Genomic DNA, 24,967 nt, shown 5'->3' on the forward strand with positions numbered 1-24,967 from the left:
AAAAGTAACATTCTTGCACAAATAATAGGTGCTGTTAAATGCATTAAGAAAATGATAAAGTCCTATAAATGTACTAAATATTAAAAGTAATATCAATGGTCATCTGATTAGAAAGTGTGATTTTCTTGTTTTTTTTTTAATTGTGAAAGTACCTTACAGAGGGGTTACAATTACATATCAAGGTAATGAATACATTTATCAAGCATTGTTGCCTCCTCCTTAGTTTCCCCTTTCCATCTCTTCGCATCTCCCCCCATTCCTCCCTCATCCAAGTTGTAAAGTTTGTTTTTCAACATAAGAACTTGTATATCTCACTGTTGCAATGGGTCCACCTGTATCCCTATTTAAACAATTTGTTTTTTCCCTTCCCCTCCACAAATTATACCGACATCAAATTCAGTGAAAACAGGGGTTATATCTTGGGGGAGGGACATACAAAGCAACAAAGAAATCATATTATAAATGTTAGAAACAATCACACTAAAGAAAAAACATTTGAGTCATTATCGTGGAGTTCATTTTGCCTAACATCAACTTATCTGACCTTTTATGCTTGTCTCAGACATATACTAGTTATTGCAAATAAGGGAAACCATGGGACCTATGTGTCTTTAGGCCTAGCTCACTTCACTTAATATATTTTTTTCCATGTCTTTCCATTTCCTAACAAATGGGGTAATGTCATTCTTTATGATGGAGGCATAGAATTCCATTGTGTATATATACTACATTTTCTTGATTCATTCATCTACTGAGGGGCATCTGGGTTGGTTCCATATCTTAGCTATGGTAAATAATGGTGCAATAAACATAGTTGTGCTGGTAGCTTTAGTATGGTCCTGTTTGTGATCATTTGAGTAAATGCCCAAAAGTGGGATTGCTGGGACATAAGGGAGTTCCATGGGTAGTCTTTTGCAGAACCTCCATACTACTTTACAAAGTGGTTGAACAAGTTTACACTCCCAACAACAATGCAGTAGGGTTCCCATCTGTCCACATCTCCTCCAGTATCTGTTGTTATTATAGTTCTTGATTATAGCCATTCTAACTGGGCTGAGGTGGTAGCTCAATGTTGTTTTGATTTGCATTTCTTTTATGGCTAGGGAAGTTGAGGATTTCTTCATGTGTCTATTTGCCATCGTTCTTTCCTCTTCAGAGAAGTTTCTCTTTATGTCTTTAGCCCACTTATTTATTGGGCAGTTGTTTCTTTGAAGATTTGTTGTTGGGGGATTTAGTTTTTGAGTTCCAGGTATACTTTAGATGAGACCCTAGTCCATTGTGTGGCTAGTGAAGATATTCTCCCAATCCGTGGACTTTCTATTGATCTTGCTAGCTATGACCTTTGCCATGCCCAAGCTCTGCAATTTCATGCAATCCCATTTGTCCAACCTTTCTTTGATTTGTTGTGTTTCTGGGTCTCTATTAAGAAATTTTCGACCTGTGCTAAGGAGACCTAGGGTTTCTCTTATTCTGTCTTGTAATGTTTTCAGGGTGTCTGCTTTGACTGTGAGGCCTTTGATCCGTTTTTAGTAGATTCTGCTGCAGGGTGATATAAAAGGATCTAGCTTTAGTTTTTTACAAGTAGTTAACCAATGTTGCCATCACCATTTACTAAAGAGGCGGTCTCTCTTCCATTCTATTTTTTTAGCTTCCTTATTGAATATTAGATGGCTATAGGTCTGTAGGTTCATTTCTGGGTTTTCAATTCTATTCTATGGGTCCTGTGGTCTGTTCTTGTGCCAGTAACAAGCTGTTTTGATTACTGTGGCTTTTTAGTAGAGTTTGAAATTTGATATTGATATTCCTCCAGCAGTGTTCTCTCTGTTGAGGATCGTTTTTGCTGTTCAGGACCTTTTATGATACCATATGAATTTTTGGATTGCCTCTTCTATTTCCTTGAAGAATGAGGTTGGAATATTGATAGGTATTGCATTGAATTTGAAGATAGCCTTGGGAATTACTGCTATTTTCATGGTGTTGATCCTTCCATTCCAGGAGCATGTGATATTTTTCCACTTTCTAAGTTCTGTTTTGATTTCCTTTTTTAGGTTTTTAAAGTTTTTTTCATAGAGGTCCTTCACTTCTTTGGTTAGGTTAATTCCTAGGTATTTTACTTTTTGTGGGACTATTACGAATGGAGTTGCTTTCCTAATTTCAGCCACTCTTTTCTCATTGTTGGCATACAGAAAAGCATTGATATTTGAGGGTTAATTTGGGAGTGGTGTAATTTGTGGAGGGGAAGGGAAAAAAACAAATCGTTTAAATAGGGATACAGGTGGACCCATTGCAACAATGAGATGTACTAGTCGTTATGTCTAAAGATGAACTTTACAACTTTGTTGAGGAGAGGGAGTCAGGAGGAAGATTCGGAGAAGGGGGGACTTGGATGGAGGATGGGAAGGAAAGGGAAGGGGAAACAAATTAAGAGGCTACAATGCTTATAAGAAATGTACTCATTATCTTGCCCATGTAATTGTAACCTCTCTGTAGAGTATTTTCACAATTTAAAAAAAAAGTCAACACTGTTCATGGAAATGCAAATTCATGTTACCATTATTGAAATCAGTAAGTGGTTATCCCAAAGAAATAAAAATAGATCTCCTTGGCCAGTTGTATCATACTAGGCTGTATATTCTAAAGAATGTACGTGAAGTTACAAGAGTCACACTTGGACACACAAGTATACTGCAGAAGTATGAACAATAGCCAAACTATGGAAATGCAGATAACTGATGATTATCATGTTAAGTGAAGAAAGCCAGGTTTATAAAGGCAAAGTTCATGTGCTTTTTCTCAAATGTGGAAGCCAGACCTACAGACAACATATATACATATATGTATATATACATATATATATATATATATATATTTAAGTAACACACACTCAAATAACCATTTGTGAAATTATGGGAATCTTTCAAAAGACTAGGAGAAAGGGGAGGAGAAAATAGTATCATAAACAATACATAATAACAAAGTCCTGCAAGCTATTGGATATTAGCTGGAGGAGAGATGAGGAAAGGAGTAATATGTAGAGATATTTAGGTTGAAATATAACACATGCAGGTGTCCAATACACAGTGAATGTCTTCTAACAGTTATTATACATAAAAATGAAGGACAGAAGTACACGAGCTCATATCCAATTGTAGGCACTATATAGAGGTAGGGGAGAGCAGTGAATGAAGATGCAGAGGAAAGTAGACCCAAGTCAATGTACTTCTTACATGTATGTGAAAATGGATAAATAAAAATCTGCTGAAATTCATTTAATAAGGGAAGGAGTGGATGAGGGTGTCATGCAGAATTTGAATCATATAAGAGCTAATTACATATACATGTAGAAATGTCCAAATGAAAATGTTTTTTTAAAACTAATTGACCCTGAGAAAAAGTATAAAATAAGTGTTAATATTCTATTTATTACCATGTGTACTAAAATGATTAAGACCAGTGGCAACTACATTAGCAAATTTGGTATTCATACAAGAAAGACAAATATTTTCAGGTCTCAGTAGCTTTTTTGAAATAGTAAGTGTATATATCTATATCTATATCTATCTATCTATCTATCTATCTATCTATCTATCTATCTATCTATCTATCTATCTACCTATCTATCTATCTATCTATCTATCTATCTATATATATATATATATATATATATATATATATATATATATATATGAGTCAGCACATCATTAGATTGTTCTAACCTTGATTTATGCTCCCATTCAATTTCTGTCCTGTCCCATATGTTTTGACTACAGGCAAGTGTATCACAGCATGCATTCAACAGAATAGCCTGGAATAGAATAAATTCACTGAACTTTAGGACCATTGTTTTAGGATTTTAAGGGTTTTGAGATCTTTGCATAGACTCTACATCCAATATATTTGAGTGCTAGGAAATATACAGGTGGTTTTGATAGGGGAGAAAGAGTTTCTTGTGCAAGCACGTGTTCTCAGAAAAGTATAAATAGAAACACCCAAGGTGGTGGATGTATCAATGCTTCATGACAGCATATTGACTCATGTACTCAGGATGTCCAGTGATATTGCCAGTTGTGAAGGTCAAAGTTCAGAATACAATTCTGCAGCTCAACTTCTGCACTGACCTTGGGCCACTGCTGAATTCAACATCATCATGCATTCTCTAGGCAAGCATAGATGGATGCATTTTTGGAGTCTTCTGCATGGAATTCTTCTTGAAAAAGGCCTGGGTCAATCAGCAGTTATGTTCTGTGGCTGTTTATGATATTGGGTGTGTGAGATGTCCTCTGAGAGTGATGCACTATAGAGTTGGGTGACATCTTCTTGGCATGCGCTCTTGCCAGCTATCTCACCTTTCATCCAACATAGCATCTATTGATGTTTTCCAGTTGCATAATCCCTAATAGATTTCATACAAATCATTTGCTAATGCAGGTTTGCAACCAAGTCGAACAAGAAAACTTCATCCCAGGGGTCTCACTCTCTGTGGTCATGGATGAAATCATAGCCCCTGGGTGGAAAGGACAACTGGAAAACATATTTTCCAACTCGTGTTTATTTCCTGGTTGCTGAGCCTCAGATGCACAACCACAGGGCTGGGAGTTTTCCACATGCCTTCCGGGAACTGCTAAATGTTGCAATGACAGAAACTGAGTAGCCATTCCTGTCAATAGAAAGGCACATATACATATAGACACAAATACAAGGTGTATTTCTCCACGTGATTCCACGGGCTTCATTTCCAGCCAGAATTCCAGCTTGGCAGATGCTTCAGTGATGTTCCCTTTGATTTCCACACTCGTTTGTCTCCAGCTTCCACTTCTTGTCAGCTCCTTAGCAGGCACTGCCTGCTTTTCTAGAATGCAGCCCAGGGCGCATATGGATGGGGATGTGATGATTGCTGGGTTCTTCCCTCTCTATACTTTGGGAACAGATCACAGAAACAGTGATGCTTCCCATCATGATTCAAGCACATTGTAAGTTAATTCCTCCATAATTTTAGTTTCACTTACTCCTTTGTTCTCAGGCTGGGCAATGAGCGAGGAAGATCTGTAGGCTCACAAACTATGCTTTCTATATCCTCTTCTCCAAACTCTCATCAGGGAATGAGATGCATAGTATATATCAGTTTTAATTTGTGTGTACTATGGAGTGATTTTCTGCTTCCAAGGTGGAAGAGTGGTCTCTGGTTTCCTTCCATCTAGCTTCTCCTTTCCAGGGTCATGAGCTCTTCACTTTTTTCTAGCATAGCAATTTGATTCCTATTGCAACAGAATGCCATTGTTTATAGCAATGGCTCCTATATCTGTTCCAGTGCTGGTGTGACAAGGATAGTCTGTGAGGTGGCTGGCCACATTTGGAGGCAAAGATGACGATATCAGGAATTCTTTCACTGCTGTGGAATAGATTTGTAAATGTCTTAATCCTTCATGGCATTCCTAGATTTTTGTCTTTCTTATGTTCCTCTACTTTTCCACATTCACCTGATTTTCCTTCCCTTGATACCCTAAAATATATTTGTGTATCTTTGTTAGTGCATATATCCAGGCACACCGAATCTTAAGATTCCAGTTGATGGATATTTCTCAGCTATTTACAAATATGAAAGCACTCTTGGTAGAGATCAGAGAAGTCTGACTTTATGATCTTATGATCCATTTTATCAAATTAATGTGTGTTACTAAAGATCATTATGTATCATCTATGAAGTCCTTGATATAGATAAATGCCACACAGCAATGTGATATCTCTGGTAGAAAGAGATGAACTCAATGCCACACCAGTAGTAGTTCTGGCAATGTTTTGCCCTTTTTACTACAATATAGGACTTGTAACTATCTGGTTTCTTTCTGTGTTACTGCATTTCATATCATGTACTTTGATAGTAGTCACCCCCAGTATTTGTAAATATTTATTATGTCTCATCAAACATCTTTTTTCTCCTCCCATAGATATAATTTCCTTTTTCTCTTTTTATGTATTTTTCTCCTAGATGTAATCTAGGAGTACTTGTACTCAATATATGATTCCTCTGCTTAACAGAATGATCTGTTTTTCCATTTAATTTCTTGCATTCTTGTTTGTTGTCGAAGAAAACTCAACTTTATGTATAGAACAATTAATCTATCCATTCTCTTGTTGGCCATCCTGAGCCATTTCATGTCAGATAGTTCGTATAAAATGACATCCATGTTTAAATTTGCATCTGTACAGAAACCTGAGCTTGATATATTTGGATAGATTGCTAAAAAGTGATATACCTGTGTCTAATATGAGCTCTATTGTTAATATACCATGATATTTTCATTGTTTCTTAATTCTACATATCTTCATCAAAATTTGTAATTTTGTTTTATGATGATAGTCATTTTGGATTACATGGTAAGGTAATGCAGAATACCTTTGGTTTGCATTATGCTGATTGCTATAGTTGTTCAATTTTTCTCCTGAATTTCCTATTTGTACTTTTACATTTGAAAAAAATCTTTCACTTCATGTGCCTGTTTCATAATAGGTTTCTTTCTTGTAGTGGTGTTTAAATTTCAGTATCATTTTATGCTGTGATATTAAGCCCCATCAGATGAATAGCCAACATAGGTTTCCAGACATTTGTTTGGCTATGTCTGCACTTCATTAAATGTTTCTTTTATTGTACTGAATCATTAAAACTTTAACAGATTTTATTTTGGTGGCAGTACTCTGGTTCAGACAAGATGCTTCTCCCTCTTGCTTGATACATTTGCTCACTTTCATCATGCTGCTGGTTCATTGGAGATATGTACTTTTCTGTCCAGGCTGTCTTTAATCTCTGACAAATCCAGGTATGAGTCTCATGGCTGGCTGGCTGAAACTTTTCAATTCCATGAAATCACATTTGTAAACTGTGGTGCAGATGGGATTCTTTATCTTGTGAATGAAACAAATGATTCCACTGCCATGCCCTAACCAGAGCATAACTTTTGCTATTATTTTATGAAGTATTTGTATAATATCAGGATGAATTTATGTGCCTATATGTTGAAGTGTTTCCATTATGACAATATCTGCAATTTTCCAATCCTCTAATTTACTAGTAAGAATTGGGATGAATTTTGACTTTTATCCTTTTGTACAATCTGAGAGCTTAGATCTAGCCTAAGCATTTGTCATATGGATACTCAATTTTCACAGTGCCACCACTTACTATGGGGGTCATCTTCTAGCAATGTGGGATTGGACAATGTCTTTATGAAGCAGATGAATGTAGTTGATTGGGAATATTTTAGGTCTCCTATTTCATAGGTGTCTGAGTTTATGAAATGCATTCTTTTTATTTTACTATACCTCTCTACTATAATTGAAAGCTGGCACTACACTAGTTAAGCATAGGTTTTTGCATTTAAAAAGCTTTGGTAAATTGGAGATTTTCTTATTTTTGTAGAGTTTGTGGGATTGTCTTTCTTTTTTCTGTTTCGAATTTGGATGGATTGTTTAGGTCATTTCTAGAATACATTGAAGGGAAGGTGGCTCAGTGGTACGGCCCTTGCCTTGCAGGTCTGAGGCCTTGGGTTCGATTCCTCAGCAACACATAAGCAAAAAGAAAAAAGTCGGTAGTGACGCTGTGGCTCAACTGGTAGAGTGCTACTCTTGAGCTGAAGAGCTCAGGGACAGTGCCCAGGCCCAGAGTTCAGGCCCCATGACCGGACCCGCCCCCCCCAAAAAATCACAAACTCCAAAAGGGCTGGGTGGAATGTTGTTATGATGGAATTGCTGCATACCTATTTCAAGGTTCTGACTTCAAGCAACAGCAATGCTAAGGAAAAGTTTAAGATTTATATGCACACATATTATTTAAATAATATGTATATTTATTACATGTGCATTTATTGTTGTATAGATTATGAAATACATAGTATTTATACATTACTTCATATATGTATAAGATATCTCTATATAAATATATAGTATGTATGTATATACATTTGTATTATATGTGTATAAATATGTAATATATACATATAAATGTATCTTTATAGCAACTGATGGACATTTAGGTTGTTGCTTTTTTTCACAGATATCTTCAATGATGATATAGAGAACACAGGAGTGCAGATGCCTCTTTGCCGTACTGATTTTATTCTATTGGATAAATAGCCACCACTAACATTACTGAATCATGATTTGCCTTCTAGGAAGCACCACCCTATTTTCCACAATGGCTGTAGCAATGTGCACTCCTGTCACTAGAGGGCAGCCATGTACAGTTCCTTAACTCCTCATCAGGCCATTAAGTACTCCCATACATTAAGTACTCCCATACATTTACTATTCCCACCTTTGTGAGATGATAACTTTCTGCTGTTTTATTTACCTTTTTCTGGTGGTTAAGAAGTTCAAGATTGTCATCTACATCTTTTGGCCATTTACATCTCTTTCTCTGTGCGTGTACGTATGTACGTATGTATATACAGTGACTTGAACTCAAGGCATTGCACTCTCCCTATGCTTATTAGCTCAGCATGTGCTCTGCCAGCTGAGGTATGTCTACAGTCCTGCTTTTGCTAGTAAACTAGATATAGCGGCTTCCAGATTCTTCTGCATGGGATAGTTTTGAACTAAAATCCTCTGAACTCAAATGTAGGCAGAAGAATGTGACAAGGTGAGGTTGTAATATGAATGTTTTCAGAATTTTGAAGAACCTCAAAGCCATGTCCATATTAGTTGCAGTAATTCACAGTGCCACCAATAGTGTAAGAGGTTCCCTTTCCCGGTGTCCTCACTAGCACCTAACTTTTTTTTTTTCTTGTAATTGTGTTGAGATGGAATTTTAGTGTGGGTAGTATTTGCATATTATTTATGTTTTAAGGATGTCAAACATGCATTCTTATACCAATTGAAATGAGTTTTGCTTCCGCTAAGAGTTTAATGTTCAATTTTAAATTGTGTTCTTTCATCTTTTGCTATTGAATTTTGACCCCTTTAGAAAATATGAATATTTATCTTTTGTTGATTTTCCTCCTTTGTATGGGTTGCCTATTGATTATGATAATTGTTTCTTCTGAGGAGTAGAAACATAAATTCCACACAGTCCACTCTTCAACTTTGCTAATGAGGAATAGTCTTCACAGTTTTGTTGCAGGAAGTATTTTGATGAAGATATCTGTCACTATATTAATCATAGACATTGAATATCATTTTAATTCCTTATTTTCTTCTTTGCTTTGATATCAGGATAATGTTGGTAGCATGTAATGTGCTCTAAGGAATTCCTTTAACTTGCATATTTTCAACATAAAGTAAGAATAATGTGCCTCAGGCAATATTTAAATTTGTTGGAACAATTCAGTAGGAAAATCTTATTGCACCATTTTCCTTTGATAAGATTTTATTACGGATTCAATTTCATACAATTTCTTGTTTTAATTCAAGTGTCTTCCAATTTCAACTATGGAAAAATATCCATGTCATTTCTTCTACTTGATCAAACTTACTGGCAAACAGTTTTCTCAAAGGATATTGAACTTTTGTTTCTGTGTTTCCATGTCTAATGCTATTTACTTCAGTCTTCCCTTTGTTATTCATAGTATAAAAAGGAATTTGTCCCTTTTGCCTTTGAAGAATTTTTTTCAGTCTTCTTGATTATACTTATTTGGTTTGTCCTCTAATTCCTTTTATTTTTCGTCACTCATGGGGCTTTGAACTCTGGGCCTGGGCACTGTCCCTCAGCAATTCAGCTCAAGGCAAGCTCTCTAGCACATGAGCCACAACACCACTTCTGGTTTTCTAGTGGTTTATTTGAGATAAGAATCTCATGGACTTTCCCGCCTGGCCTGGGTTTGAACCATGATTCTCAAACCCCAGTCTCTTGAGTAGCTTGGATGACAGGTTTGAGCCACCAGCTCCCAGTTTTCCTCTAATTCTTTTACTCCTACTAACTACTTTGACACCTTCTACAAATTTGGGGTTTGATGTTTTGCTTTTCTACTTCCTTGAGTTGCAATGTTGAGTCTGTAGTATTGATCTTTATAGGATCCTTGTTATAATACTTGTTTTTTGAACCACCAAAATTGAGGGAATGGATGGGGTTTGGAAAGACAGGTGTAATCAATGGATGGGGTGGCAGCAGTCAAGATGCAGTGTACTCAAACACTGAGTTATTGAATTGAAACCCCACCCTGCAACTACTTAGAGACAATTTTTAATGTTTCATTTTAATGCATCTTTTGCCATATTCATAGATTTTTGTATTGCTCTTTTGCATTTTCATTTGTACCAAAGATCAATTCATATATTGACTTTCTCTTGATCCAGTGGTGGTTAAGATAATCTGACGTTCCTGTTTGCATCTATTTTCCCATTTATCTCCTTAATTTCTGGCCTTCCAACGTGGGTATCTGAGTGTGTGCTCAATACATTTTTTTAAAGTTTGAATGTTTTTATCTATCCTGGAGAACAGTCAACCTATCAGAATGTTTTATTCACAAAAAATTGAGTGATATATTCTTTAGGTGTATATGAGGTTCATGTGATCTAGGTTCATATTTAACTTGATGCCTCCTTGTTGATTCTGTCTGGAAGATTTCATCATTGCTGAAAGTGCTGTTACATAGTAGGTAGTTATTCTTGTATTGCTGACTGTGAGTGTCTCTCTCAGAATCTATTAGTATTTCCTTTATATAATGAAGTGCTTAAGAGTGTCAATATAAATATAATTACTATGTTATCTTCCTGGTTCACACCCCATCATTGTATTATGAGCTTTGTCACTTTTAATTGCTTTGATTAATATAAATTTGATGAGTTGTTGTAGATATTCCTGCTTTCTTCTGGCTTCTATTTGCTTGGTCTGCCTTATTCCATCCCTTTCCTTGCAGTCTATGTATAGACTACAGGGAAGCAGGGAGTGAGGTTTTTGAGATCAATCTAGAGTGTGCACTTTCATCTTTGAAATCAGGATACATTATTATATCTTTTGCTTTCGTCAATTTTGGGACCTCATGGCCTGAGTGCTGTTCCTGAGCTTTACTTCTCAAGGCTAGTACTCTACTACTTTGAATCACAGTGTCACTTCTGGTATTTTTGTGAGTAACTGGAGATAAGTCTCTTGGATTTTCCTGCCTGGGTTGGCTTCAAACTGTGATCATCAGATCTCAACCTCTTGAGTAGCTAACATTACAGGCATGAGCCAATGGCACCTGGCTTATATTATATCTTTTAGATAAATAATTTCAGGTATTTCTATTCCCAGTAATTGTTCACAGATTATTTCTCATTATGACATTATATAATTTGTATAGCTTCACTGAAGCTGCTTCTGAAATCTTTCTCCACAGTACTGTTATTAAAAAATGAGTCCATTACTAGTGGTTTTTTGTGTATATTATTTTTTGTTTGTTCATTATAGGTTTTCATTTTTGATTTATAGAGGAGTTAAATGTATTTAATTATAGCAAGTTATTTTGTAATGATGACAAGTATCCATGATGAGAAGCAAAGAAATGAAGAAGACGAAATGAAAACAAAACTTGAGGGCAGATTATGATCATAATCCATTAAGTGAATATAAAGAAATGTCATAAGACAATCCCTTCATACAATTAAACTCACACAAGAACTCTCAATGAATTGTAATTTCTCTACATTTCAAATATTGGATATCCAGATTTACATGTTTTATACTGAGTATTGGAAATATAGTTATGAAGTTGATAGTATTTTTCTTTATCTAAGAATTGTGTATATGTTAGTGAGCATATATACAATGTTAGACCATTGTCAGATTGTTTGAAAATCACCCCTCAGTAAGTTTTATACATTCTTGTCTTCATTTTTTATCATTAATGTTTTTACATTGAAAATTTTTCTTTCCTTTTCCTTATAGAAGAGATCTGATAGAGATAAATTTCCTTAACCTTGCTTGACAGAGAACATCTTGATCTCTGCTTCACTGCTACAGGATATTTCTGCTAAATGCAATACAGTTGATGGATATTATATATGATTATCAGCAGCAATGTAAAGATCTCTGCCCCTCTGTCCTGGTTTGTGAAGGTTTTATTGAGAAGTCAGCTGTTAAGAGGCACACTTATATACTCTGATGTCCTTTTCATTTGCAGTCTTGAGAGGACTTGATCAAAGGACAGCTTGTTGAAGATGAGATGGTGGACAATTCTATTGACCTTGATCTTCCTAAACTTTGTTTTATTTGTCTGTCTTAGGACTTGAAGTCAGGTACTGGGTACAGTCCCTGAGCCATTTGCTCAAGGCTAACACTCTACTACATGAGCCACAGCTCTACTTCCAGTGTTTTGCTGGTTACGGGGAGATATGTGTCTCATAGACTTTTCTACTATGGCTGTGTCTGTAAGTGGTCCTGACATCTCAGCCTCCTGAGTACCTAGGATTATACTCAGTGCTACCACTGAACCACTTGAGCATCAGTTCTATTCTGGCTTTTGGGTTTTTAACTGATGATAAAGAGTCTTTTGGCTTATTGCCCCTGCTTGCTTCCAACTGTGACCCTCAAATCTCAGGCTTCTGAGATGGTAGAATTATACATGTGAACAACTGGTTCCCAGAGACACTGTTGCCAATTTCTAATGACCTTTTCACATATTCTTTCTCTCATATATTCAGTTTTGCATTTGCATTACTGTTCCATGTAAGGATAATTATTACTGTGTTTATTTCTGCCAATACTGAAGTTTGAACTCAGGAATGTCAGGCTTTCCCTAATCTGTTTTGCTCAAAGTTAGCGATTTTATCCCTTGAGCCACAACTGCACTTCCTGTTTTCTGGTAGGTTAATTGGAGATAAGTATCTTACAGTCTTCCTATCAGGGCTTATTTTCGGAGAAGGGGAGAAATATTTAAAGCTCTTACTCCCCATGTCCTTTCCTTTTCATTATCTCAATGTACACATATTGTGAAGGAAGTACTGATCATCAAGGCATTTCCCAGCACTGAATTTCACCATGTTGGCCTTCAAACAGGGATTTCAGCCTAAGGCTTCATTTTGTTACTGCCCTTTTGGTCCCCCAGTTTGGAGGCTCATCTCTTCATGCAGAGTTTCTTGGAATATAGTGGAGGAGAGTAATATGGGAAACCACTTCCTGATTCCTTTTTAAAGAATCTCATTTGCTCTGTTACATACATGAGAATAATGGTCTCTTCTGAGGCTTCATCTATTTTTTGGTAGATAGTGCAGAAAGAGTTATTTGATATGCTGGGGATGTAAGGAAAACCACAGAGCCTAATGACCCCTTGCTCTGCATCTGAAAGTTGATCTTAAATGACATTATCTAAATTAGCATGGTCTTTTAGATAACCATGTCACTTAAATTGCATGGCTCAAAAAAACAAAGACTTATTTTTCACACATGTGTTGCTAGTCACCTCAACTTTAAAACAAAAGAATATTTGGTGTCTCATAAAGACCCCACTGTGTGTTTAATGGAGGGTATCCTTTTTTGGTGTTATCTATAAAAGACAGAAAAATCAAGCTCTGTAGGATTCATATGGACGTCATATTACCAATATCTCATAAAAGGTGTAATTTTTAAATGTATTTAATTTGTAGAGAAACAATCACTGAAGCCACCAAAGTCTCTGCATTCATATGAGAATCAGTTTTGGACTATTTTTGATGAATGTTTTATGTCTCCTGTGCAGGTTTGATTTCAAGTACTATCAGCTTGTTCTGGCCTTGGCTTTTGCAGTTGAGGAAATCAACAAGAAGTCCAGTCTTTTATACAACATGACTTTGGGTTTTGATATCTATAGTGCTGATTTTAGAACTTGGTCTGCTTTTGAGAATCTTTTTATTTGGCTTTCTGGGCAGAACAAGATCCCTAACTACACCTGCATGGGAGAAAGTAAGTTTGTATCAGTCCTTGCAGGAACGTCAGGAAAGACATCTGCACAGATTGGAACACTGCTGGAACTCTACAAATTTCCACAGGTGAAGGAGAGACAGATGTATACAGATGTCTACTTTGGTTCCATTTTCAGATGTTATAAAAGAATGCTAGGAAAAGTTATAACAAAAAGCATATGCTATTTTATAATATCAAAAGATAAGTACTCCAACATACTGTGTTATCTAGACTGTAATTGTTTAAGAGAGGATGAAAAAATTGGAGAAAACCTAGAAAATACAGTGAGCATAAAGGTTGGTGAATACTTTTGTGGAAAGTGATCAGGAAATGGGAAATGACTAAAACATGTGAAGTTCTTGAGTGAATAGGGTTATGCCTAGAAAAGCAAAATGGTTTTCTCACATCTGTGGAAGTTGGATATAAAATATAAACATGAAATACAAAATCAGTATGAGAACCCTTAAATGGCCAGGAACACATATACATGATTGAATGGGCTAAATTATGGTGTACATAACATTGACTATCCATGGTGTACCCACTGTGGATAATTTAGGATTTCATGTGTGAGAGATATAATTTTAAAAGAATAGTGGATCAGGTTATAATAATAGAGGAATAATGACAAATATGGTCATAATATTCAAATATATATATATACAAATGAAAACTGGAAACAAGGGAATGAGTAGTGTTGGTATAGATAAGATGAGAATAGTAGAAATCAAAAGATAAAAATCAATAGGCTGGGCTGGGAAGGTGGCTCAGTGGTAGAGCGCATGCTTTGCATGCCTGAGGCCCTGGGTTCGATTCCTCAGCACCATATAAGCAAAAAGAAAAAAGCCAGAAGTGGCTCTGTGGCTCAAGTGGTAGAGCGCTAGCCTTGAGCTGAAGACCTGAAGGACAGTGCCCAGGCCCTGAGTTCAGGCCCCACGACCTGACAGCCGCAAAAAAAATCAGTAGGCATTATACACATAATAGACATGCTCAATTGAAGAATCATTGTACAATGATTTAAAAATAATTTACAGTTTAAGTTAAAAACTTTAAAAATCAAGCTCTTCAAGATGGTAATGTGGTAGAGTGCTTTCCTAGCATTCATGAATCCCTGGGTTTGACTCCTCAGTACCAGATAAACAAAAAAAAGTCAGAAGTCGCACTGTGGCTCAAGTGGTAGACCACTTGCCTTGAGCACAGAGAGATTCAAGGGAAGTGCCCAGGACCTGAGTTCAAGTCCCCAACAAAAGAAAAAAAATCAAAACCCTCCTTTGACACAATTCAACCTGTTGCTTAATATAAATCAAGATTGAGGTTGTGAAGTATAGGAAATTTCTTTCTTGTGAGCCTCCAATTTTCTTTCCCTTTAGCTTACGTTTGGGGCTTTTGATTCTTCCCTGAGTGACCATGGCAAGTTTCCTTCTCTCTATCAAATGTCCCCAAAAGACACATCTCTAGCCATTGCCATGGTCTCCTTACTGCTTCATTACAACTGGAACTGGATAGGGTTACTGATATCACAAGATGAGAATGGTTTGTCGATTCTTGAAGAACTTAGAGAAGCAATGGACAAGAACAGAATCTGTGTAGCCTTTGAGCATATGATCTCTGACAGTCCTACAACACAACTAATTAACATCATGGCACTTCAGAACCAGATTAAAAAATCATCAGCAAATGTACTTATCATTTATGGTAATAAGGAATACCTGCTAGGATTAATGGTATATCTTGGGCAATTTTTAATAACAAGCAAAGTTTGGCTCTTGAACTCACAGTGTGATTTATGCATTGGAAGAAATTATTTCATATTAGGCTCATTTCATGTGCCTCTCATTTTTGCATATCACCATGAAGACTTAGCTGGATTCACAGATTTTATCAGGGAAGTCAACCCTTCCAAATACCCAGAAGACTTTTACCTTGCTAAACTGTGGTTTCTCTCTTTTAATTGCTCCCATTCTGAGTCTGACTGTGTAATGTGGGAGAACTGTCCACATGATGCCTCCTTGGAATGGTTGCCTGGGCAAATTTTTGACATGGTCATGTCTGAAGAGAGTTACAATATCTACAATGCTGTGTATGCTGTGGCACAAGCCCTCCATGAAATGTTTCTTCATCAAACTGAAGAGCCAACAATGGGTAATGGAAGATGGTGGGTACCTTCTCCTGCACAGGTAACACCTTCACTTATGGAATCCACACATAAAAAGCAAAGTAAATTTAAATACATTCAAATATTTTCCTATTGACCCAAGAGAAATTGTACTTTAAAGAATATTTGTGAGGTTACTCCTGACTTCTGTGCATGTGTTCTTAGAGGTAAAAATACCAGAGGTGATGTGTTACATGTTCCCATCAATTCCTGTGTTACAAATGACATCAATAAGTTCACAACTAATGAATGTTCTTACAATCTTTTTTTCATTAGAAGCTTCTTAATAGCAAAGGATGATCTGTTCTTTAAGTACTTAATTATTCCAATGATTTTGTTTCTCAGAAAGTAACTTAAGTGATTGGTGGGATTGGGAAAAAAACAGGAAGAATGATGGAAGGGGTGACAATGAGATGCCTTGTACTACACAATGACTCTGTACCATACATAAAGATAAAAATAAAATGAATCATTAACAATTTCCATATTTAACACATTAATAAATTAAATGGGCTGGCTTATTCCTGTCATCCTAGCTCCTCAAGAGGCTGAGATCTTAGGATTCCTGTTGGAAGTCAGATTGGGCAGGATAGTCTCTGAGACTATCTCTAATTCACCACCAGAAAACCAGAAGTGGCTTTGTGGCTAAAAGTGATAGAATGCTAGCCTTGAGTGAACAAACTCAAGGACAGCACCTAAGCTCTGAGTTCAAGCCCCTTGACCAACAAAAATACAAATAAAAATCAATTAATTAAATACACACAAAAAATAATTGGCTTTGTAATGAAATTTCTGAATATTGATAAAAATTGTAAGTTCTTCAAAACTCTTATGTAGGCAACTAAGAATTTTCTCATTCATCATTATGTGGGGGTGGATTCTCTTGAAAAAATTCCATGTACCAAACAGAACTCACAAATAAGAGTTGGTTTTTTGCCCAATACACATTCTTTAATGATACTTTATTAGATATCTGTGTTATTTTTTTCAATTTTTTATTGTGAAAATACTGTACAGAGGGGTTCCAATTATATGGCCTTGATAATGAGTACATTTCTTATCAAGCATTGTAGCCTCCTCCTTTGTTTCCCCTTCCTATCCCTTCCTATCAACCCTCACTCCCCCAACCAATCCTCCTCCTCTCTCTCCCCCCCACCAAAGTTATAAAGTTGGTTTTGGACATAACGACTTGTACATCTCATTGTTGTGATTGGTCCACCTGTATCTCTATTTAAACAATTTGTTTTTTCCATTCCCCTCCACAAATTATACCCACATCAAATACAGTGAAAGCAGGGGTTATACTGTGGGGGAGGGACATACAAAGCAACAAAGAAATAATCTTATAAATCTGTTAGAAACAATCGCATGAAAGAAAAAAAAACATTTGAATACATATCTTAGGGTTCATATCCTTAGCATCAACTTATCTGACCTTTTCTGCTTGACTCAGACATATACTAGTTATTGCAAATAAGGGAAACCTTGGGACCTATGTTTCTTTGGGACTGGCTTATTTCACTTAATACAATTTTTTCAAGTCTTTCCATTTCCTAACAAATGGGGCAATGACATTCTTTCTGATGGAGGCATAGAATTCCATTATGTATATATACCACATTTTCTTGATCCATTCATCTACTGAGGGGCATCTCGGTTGGTTCCATATCTTAGCTATGGTAAATAATGCTGCAATAAACATAGTAGTGCTGGTTGCTTTAGTGTGGTCTTGTTTGTGAATATTTGGGTAAATGCCTAAAAGTGGAATTGCTGGGTCATAAGCGTGCTCTATGTGGAGCCTTTTGAGGAATCTCCATACAGCTATCCAAAGTGGTTGAACAAGTTTACACTCCTACCAACAATGCAATAAGGTTCCCTTCTGTCCACATCCCCATCTGTGTTAATTTTTAATGATAATGTAAGGATTAAGAGAATGAGAGGTTTGGCTTAATTCAGGATTTCTGTTTCAACTCTTGGATTCTCTTCACCATGACATGATGTATCTCTTGTAGCTGCACCCTTTTCTGAAGAACATCCAGTTTTACAATCCTGCTGGAGACCAAGTGATTTTGAATGAGGAATGGAAATTAGAGGCAGAATATGACATTTTGAATATTTGGAATTTTCCAGACGGTCTTGAGCTCAAAGTGAAAATTGGGGAGTTTTCTCCATATGCTCCTTATGGTCATCAACTGTCTATATCTAAAGATATGATAGAGTGGGCCATAGGAACTACTGAGGTGGGTCCAGATTAACAAAAATTATTAGAACTCCATATCAGTAAACAAAAAGAACCCTTAGATATTCTTTTTTTTTAATTGTATTTTATTTTATTTGGGAACATACTGTACAGAGGGGCTATAATTACATGGGTAGGATAATGCATACATTTCTTACCAAGCATTGCAGCCTCCTCCTTTGTTTACCCTTCACTTCCCTTCCCCGCCTCCCCCCTCCCCCCCCCCAATTTTACCCCCCTCCCCCCACCCAATTATACCCCCCTCCCCCCCCCCACACCGACATTGTAAAGCTGGTTTTGACATGACATTTTGTACTTCTCATTGTTGCAACAGGTCCACCTGAATCCTTAAACGACTTGTTTGTCCCCATCTCCTCCACATGTTATACTGACATCAAATATAGTGAAAGCGGGGGTTACACTGTGGGGGAGGGACATACAAAGCAACAAGGAAATAATCTTGTAAATGCGTTAGAAACACATGCATGAAAGAAACGAAAACATTAAAATACATATTTAAGGGAATAACCCTTAGATATTCTGTACTCACTAATGACTCACAATTATTGAGAAACTGTTTGATTTACTTAGGTGGAAAGGAAAGTATTAATTGAACATTTCTAAATGTTCATTTATCATAAAATCTAGATGACATCTATTATAGTTGTATTCTAGTATTAGAAAAAATACCAGAAAAAGCAATTATTTCATGAAGTGGAAAGGTTTATTTTGCACACCCCAGTGGCTGTATCAATCTACCCTTATTTGATCTGTTATGAAAACATCTATTATTTTTATTTTACTTTTTTATTATTCCTCTTCCCATCCCTTCCCATACATAGCATGTATGGGAATCATCTAAGAGCCTGTACCAGAGGAAAATGATGAACTCATAGCAACTGGAAGACAAATAGGAAGATATGATGGTCTAGCCTGGCATTAAAAGTTTCAATGAATATTTTACTACTTGTTTCCACATTTCCACATTTCACAAATCAGTAAGAGAAAAATTATTCTATGAATTCAATGAAATTTCTGGCTTAGTTGGGTATGAATGTCTTTCCATTAGGAACCACTTCTTAAAGGTTCCACAATTCTCAGTAATAGCATAGGGTGAGGTTGATGGCTGTAGCACAAAATCCTATGTGGATTGTGTCAGGAAATCTAAAATAGCATCCAATCGATTGATTAACATTAAGTATTTAAAATATTTATACTTAATGGTCAAATGTTTAGGAACCCCTGATTTTATTGACTATTAGGTAATAGTCTGAATATTTACCAGCACATATTTGATTTTCCTCAGACTCCTCACTCTGTTTGCAGTGAGAGTTGTGGTTCTGGATTCAGGAAATCTCCTCAGGTGGGAAAGGCTGTCTGTTGCTTTGATTGTATCCCTTGCGTAGAGAATGAGATTTCTAATGGGACAGGTAAGTCTCTGACTAAAGAGGAAATTCTCTATCTCTTCCTAGTTTTCAACAATGTATCTAAGCCCATAGAAAATGTTTTGTATTTGGATGGCAGACCCAAAGTCTTCCTTCTTTCAGTAATTTAATTGTAACTACTGATATTGATCCTTGAAATAACACACCTCATGGCCTTAAATTATATCTGGGATTAATTTTGATATGGCATTTTACACATTTTAATCTTAAGAAAACATTGTCTCCACTACTCAATAATGAAGTTTTAAGTTTTTCATTGTGGTTGTTCTACAGAGTTATTACAGTTACATAAATCAGGTAAAGAGTACAATTCTTTGTGTACCGTGTGTCCCCTTCCCTGCCTATTTTCCAGTTTTTCCCGTCCCATTCCCACCGACAAGTTGTACAGTTCATTTTCCACATTGTGTCTAGTAAGTTGTACTTATTTACCCTTGTATTTGTTCCACATTTTCTGTGACCCCATTACCCTTCCAAATACAAACTAACAAGACAAAAGGAAAAGAAAACAAAACAGCCACAACAGCAACTGAAAAACATCTCTCCTTTCCTTTTCATGGAATTTATTCATATGAAGCATTCTCTATGTTCATATGCACCTCACTATGAGCCTTTTTCAATGACTCATGCATATCCTCCTTTGTCCTCAGAGAATGTTCAGAGTACATTTAGCTTCTCTATTAAGGTGAAGTATGAATACCTGTAAAAGACAGACTCTCCATTTTCTTCCAAATTATATTTATGCCACAAAGAACACATAAATCTTGTATATTTTTATTTCCCTGCCCAGAATTGTTCTTGCAATAGAGAAAGTGCTTTGAAACCTGAGTTTGGTTTGCATATTAGACAAAAGTATCCTGCAGAGCATGATTTTGGAGCTATAAAGAGAACCTTGATCCTCAATTCCCACTGCTTTACAGGTGGGAAAAATTCAAATATAATGAGATGATTTCAAGAATGTAACACAGGCCAGGCGCTGGTGGCTCACGCCTGTAATCCTAGCTACTCAGGAGGCGGAGATCTGAGGATCGTGGTTCAAAGCCAGCCCAGGCAGGAGAGACTGTGAGACTCCTATCTCCAATAAACCACCAGAAAACCGGAAGTGGCGCTGTAGCTTAAGTGGTAGAGCACTTGCCTTGAGCTGAAGAGGTGAGGGACAGCGCCCAGGCCCAGAGTTCAAGCCCCACGACCGACCAAAAAAAAAAAAAAACAAAAACAAAAAAACAGGGAAACAAAACAAGTAAAAGCAAAAAATCGGGCTAGGAAGGTGGCTCAGTGGTAGAGTGCTTGCCTTGAATGCCTGAGGCCCTGCGTTCGATTCCTCAGCACCACATAAGCAAAAAAAAAAAAAGAAAAAAGCTGGAAGTGGCACTGTGGCTCAAGTGGTAGAGCACTAGCCTTGAGCTGAAGAGCTGAAGGACAGCACCCAGGCCCAGAGTTCAGGCCCCACAACCAGACCCCCCAAAAAAAATATCAAGTAAAAAAAACAAGGAATGTGAGCATGAGGATGAAGTTGCTGCATATAAACCATGAAAACAAACAGTTTCAGGCATTTTTAATTTTACTTGGTAGTATAAACTCTTAGGTTAATAAAAACTAATATGTTAGAGTCCCCTCTAAGAAGGGACATACCAATTTCCATTGAGGAAAAGGCAGTACTGAAACGAGTGAAATAGTAACTCCCTCTTCTTACCAGATATGGAGCAGTGTATGAAGTGTCCAGATGATGAGTATGCCAACACAGAGAGAAACCAGTGCCTCCCCAAAGCTGCAAGTTTCCTGGCTCATGAAGAACCCATGGGAATGGCCCTGGACTGTGTGGCTCTCTGCTTCTCCACCCTCACTGCTGTTATTCTAGGAGTCTTTGTGATGTATCAAGACACTCCCATTGTGAAAGCCAACAACCTGTGTCTCAGTTACATCCTGCTCACCTCTCTTATGTTCTGTTTCCTCTGTTCCTTGCTCTTTATTGGCCTTCCCAACAGAGTCACCTGCATCTTGCAGCAGACCATATTCGGTCTTGTCTTCACTGTGGCTGTTTCCACAGTGTTGGCCAAAACAGTGACTGTGGTTCTGGCCTTCAAGGCCATTTCTCCAGGGAGAAAGATGAGGTGGCTGCTGGTATCAGGGGCTCTGAACTTCATCATCCCCATCTGCACCCTCATCCAGGTGACTCTCTGTGGAGTCTGGCTGGGAACTTCTCCTCCCTTTGTGGACACAGATGCACTTTCTGAACATGGCCATGTCATCATTCTGTGCAACAAGGGCTCCCTCACTGCCTTCTACTGTGTCCTGGGATACCTGGGCTCTCTGGCCTTGGCCAGCTTCATTGTGGCTTTTCTGGCCAGGAACCTGCCTGATACCTTCAATGAAGCCAAGTTCCTAACCTTCAGCATGCTGGTGTTCTGCAGTGTGTGGGTCACCTTCCTTCCTGTCTACCACAGTGCCAAGGGGAAGGTCCTGGTGGCTGTGGAGGTCTTCTCCATCTTGGCCTCCAGTGCAGGGCTCCTGGGCTGCATCTTTCTCCCCAAGTGCTACATCATCTTGATAAGACCAGATAGAAATTCTCTGCATGGCTTCAAGGACAAAATTCATACTGGGAGAAAGGAGCCTTCTTAACATAAAACTCAGGTGTTTGATCAAATACATAGAAGATCTCACCTAAATCACTCTTTTCCAGCCTTGTATAATTTTATATTATATTGTAAGAATTACTTCAACAAATATGTCGATCTTAATCATTTCTCTAGTAGTAGTAGTCACAAATTTTAGCAACAGCTGCCAAATTTTTAATTTCATTCAACTTGTTTTGTTTTTTCTTTGCATTTAATCCTATCCTACATCTTAAGTATTTTTTTAATTTATTTTATTTTATTTGTGAACATACTGTACAGAGGGGTTACAGTTACATGGGCAGGATAATGCGTACATTTCTTACCAAGCATTGCACCATCCTCCTTTGTTTATCCTTCACAGGCCTTCCCAGCCTCCCCCCTCCCCCCCAGTCCCAATCGTTCTCCCCCCCCCCCGCCTCTCCTGCCCCCCCCCACAGACATTGTAAAGCTCGTTATGGACATGACAACTTGTACTTCTCATTGTTGCAACAGGTCCACCTGTATCCTTAAACGATTTGTTTTTCCCCATCTCCTCCAAAAGTTATATTGACATCAAATATAGTGAAAGCAAAGGTTATACTGTGGGGGAGGAACATACAAAGCAACAAAGAAATAATCTTATAAATGTGTTAGAAACACATGCATGAAAGAAAAAACATTAAAATACATATCTAAGGGTTCATTTTCCTAACATCACATTATCTGTCCTTTTCCGCTTGACTCATACATATACTAGATATTTGAAATAAGGGAAACCATGAGGCCTATGTTTCTTTGGGCCTGGCTTACTTCGCTTAATATAATTTTTTCCAAGTCTTTCCATTTCCTAACAAATGGGGAAATGTCATTTTTTATGATGGAGGCATAGAATTCCATTGTGTATATATACCACATTTTCTTGATCCATTCATCTACTGAGGCGCATCTGGGTTGGTTCCAGATCTTAGATATGATGAATAATGCTGCAATAAACATAGTTGTGCTGGTAGCTTTAGTGTGGTCTTGTTTGTAAACATTTGGGTAAATGCCCAAAAGTGGGATTGCTGGGTTATAGGGGAGTTCTATGTGGAGTCTTTTGAGGAACCTCCATACTGCTTTCCAAAGTGGTTAAACAAGTTTACATTCCCACCAACAATGAAGTAAGGTTCCCTTCTGTCCACATCCCCTCCAGCATCTGTTGTTGTTAGAATTCTTGATTTTTGCCATTCTAACTGGAGTGAGGTGGTATCTCAATTTTGTTTTGATTTGCATTTCTTTCATGGCTAGGGAGGTTCAGCATTTCTTCATGTGTCTATTGGCCATCCTTCTTTCTTCTTCAGAGAAGTTTCTCTTTAAGTCTTTTGCCCACTCGTTTATTGGGCAGTTGTTTCTTTGAGGAGTTGTTGTTGGGGGGTTTAATTTTTTGAGTTCCAAGTATATTTTAGATATGAGACCCTTGTCCATTGTATGGCTAGTAAAGATCTTTTCCCAATCCGTGGGCTTTCTATTGATCTTGATAGCTATGTCCTTTGCCATGCAGAAGCTCTGCAACTTCATGCAATCCCATTTGTCCAACCTTTCTTTGATTTGTTGTGTTTCTGGGTCTCTATTCAGAAAATTTCGGCCTGAGCCAAGGAGAGCTAGAGTTTCTCCTATTCCATCCTGTAATGTTTTCAGAGTGTCTGCTTTGACTTCGAGGTCATTGATCCATTTGGAGTTGATTCTGGTGCAGGGTGGTATATAAGGATCTAGCTTTAGTTTTCTACAATTATTTAACCAGTTTTGCCAGCACCATTTACTGAAGAGGCTGTCTTTCTTCCATTCTATTTTTTTATGGTTGTATTATCTCCTGCATTTGCTTTTGTAGTCTATTTTTATATTTTTAGTTATCCCATTTCCTGTCTTTATATCAATATTTTTTAGTCCTCTAACACATTTCATTAAATTTTCTTTTTATTTCGATTCCAGGGTGTTTTTGCAATTGTGCTGTTCTTTGCATACGTGTGGGCCTTGAATTAGGCCTGCATACTTACCACCCCTCCTCTCTCATCCCTCTCTCCCTCTCTCCCTTTCTCTCTTTCTTTCTTTCTTTCTTTCTTTCTTTCTTTCTTTCTTTGTTTTTTTCTCTTTTATTTCTCTTTTTTGTCTGTAGTGGGGCTTGAACTCTGTGCCTGGGTGCTGTTCCTGAGATCTTCAACTCAAAACAAGCACTTTGCCACATAAACCACAGTGCCACTCCACATTTCTGGTGGTTATTGGAGGTAACAGTCTCACGGGTGTTCCTTCCCAGGATGGTTTTGAACCATGATATAATCTCAGCCTTCTGAGTGGCACAACTATGTTTATAGCCGCATTATTCATCATAGATAAGCTATGGAACCAATCCAGATGCCCCCAGTAGTTGAATGGATCAAGAATATGTGATACATATACGTGTATATATTTTATGCGTATTCATATATATACATATATATATATATGTGAATTCTATGCCTCAATCAGAAAGAATGACACTGCCAATTAGTTAGGAAATTGAAAGACTTGGAAAAAATCATATTAAGTGAAGTAACCTAGACCCAAAGAAACATAGGTCCCATGGTTTCCATTATTTGCAATAACTAATATACTTGTATGATAATCTTGCCAGAGAAGCAGAAAAGGTCAAAAGCTATGAATATATGACCATATAAG

General features: G+C 37.2%; 1 protein-coding gene across 1 annotated transcript; it reads left to right on the plus strand.

Moving 5' to 3' along the window:
* Window positions 1-4,872: 4,872 nt before the first annotated feature.
* Window positions 4,873-22,301, plus strand: LOC138814239 (vomeronasal type-2 receptor 116-like). Its single transcript, XM_070003250.1, has 6 exons — window positions 4,873-4,970; window positions 13,644-13,932; window positions 15,217-16,023; window positions 18,014-18,241; window positions 19,547-19,670; window positions 21,379-22,301. The coding sequence occupies exons 1-6, from the start codon at window positions 4,873-4,875 to the stop codon at window positions 22,299-22,301; spliced, it is 2,469 nt and encodes an 822-aa protein (XP_069859351.1).
* Window positions 22,302-24,967: the final 2,666 nt, after the last annotated feature.

The sequence above is a fragment of the Dipodomys merriami genome, unplaced genomic scaffold (genome assembly GCF_024711535.1).
Source record: "Dipodomys merriami isolate MVZ:Mamm:240054 unplaced genomic scaffold, mDipMer1.0.p SCAF_6, whole genome shotgun sequence".
NCBI lineage: Eukaryota > Metazoa > Chordata > Mammalia > Rodentia > Heteromyidae > Dipodomys > Dipodomys merriami.

Coding starts and splice junctions, on each gene's coding strand:
- LOC138814239 (XM_070003250.1), top strand. CDS start 4,873: ATGGATGGGGATGTGATGATTGCTGGGTTCTTCCCTCTCTATACTTTG. Junction 13,933..15,216: donor AACTCTACAAATTTCCACAG/GTGAAGGAGAGA, acceptor CTTTCCCTTTAG/CTTACGTTTGGGGCTTTTGA. Junction 16,024..18,013: donor GGGTACCTTCTCCTGCACAG/GTAACACCTTCA, acceptor TATCTCTTGTAG/CTGCACCCTTTTCTGAAGAA.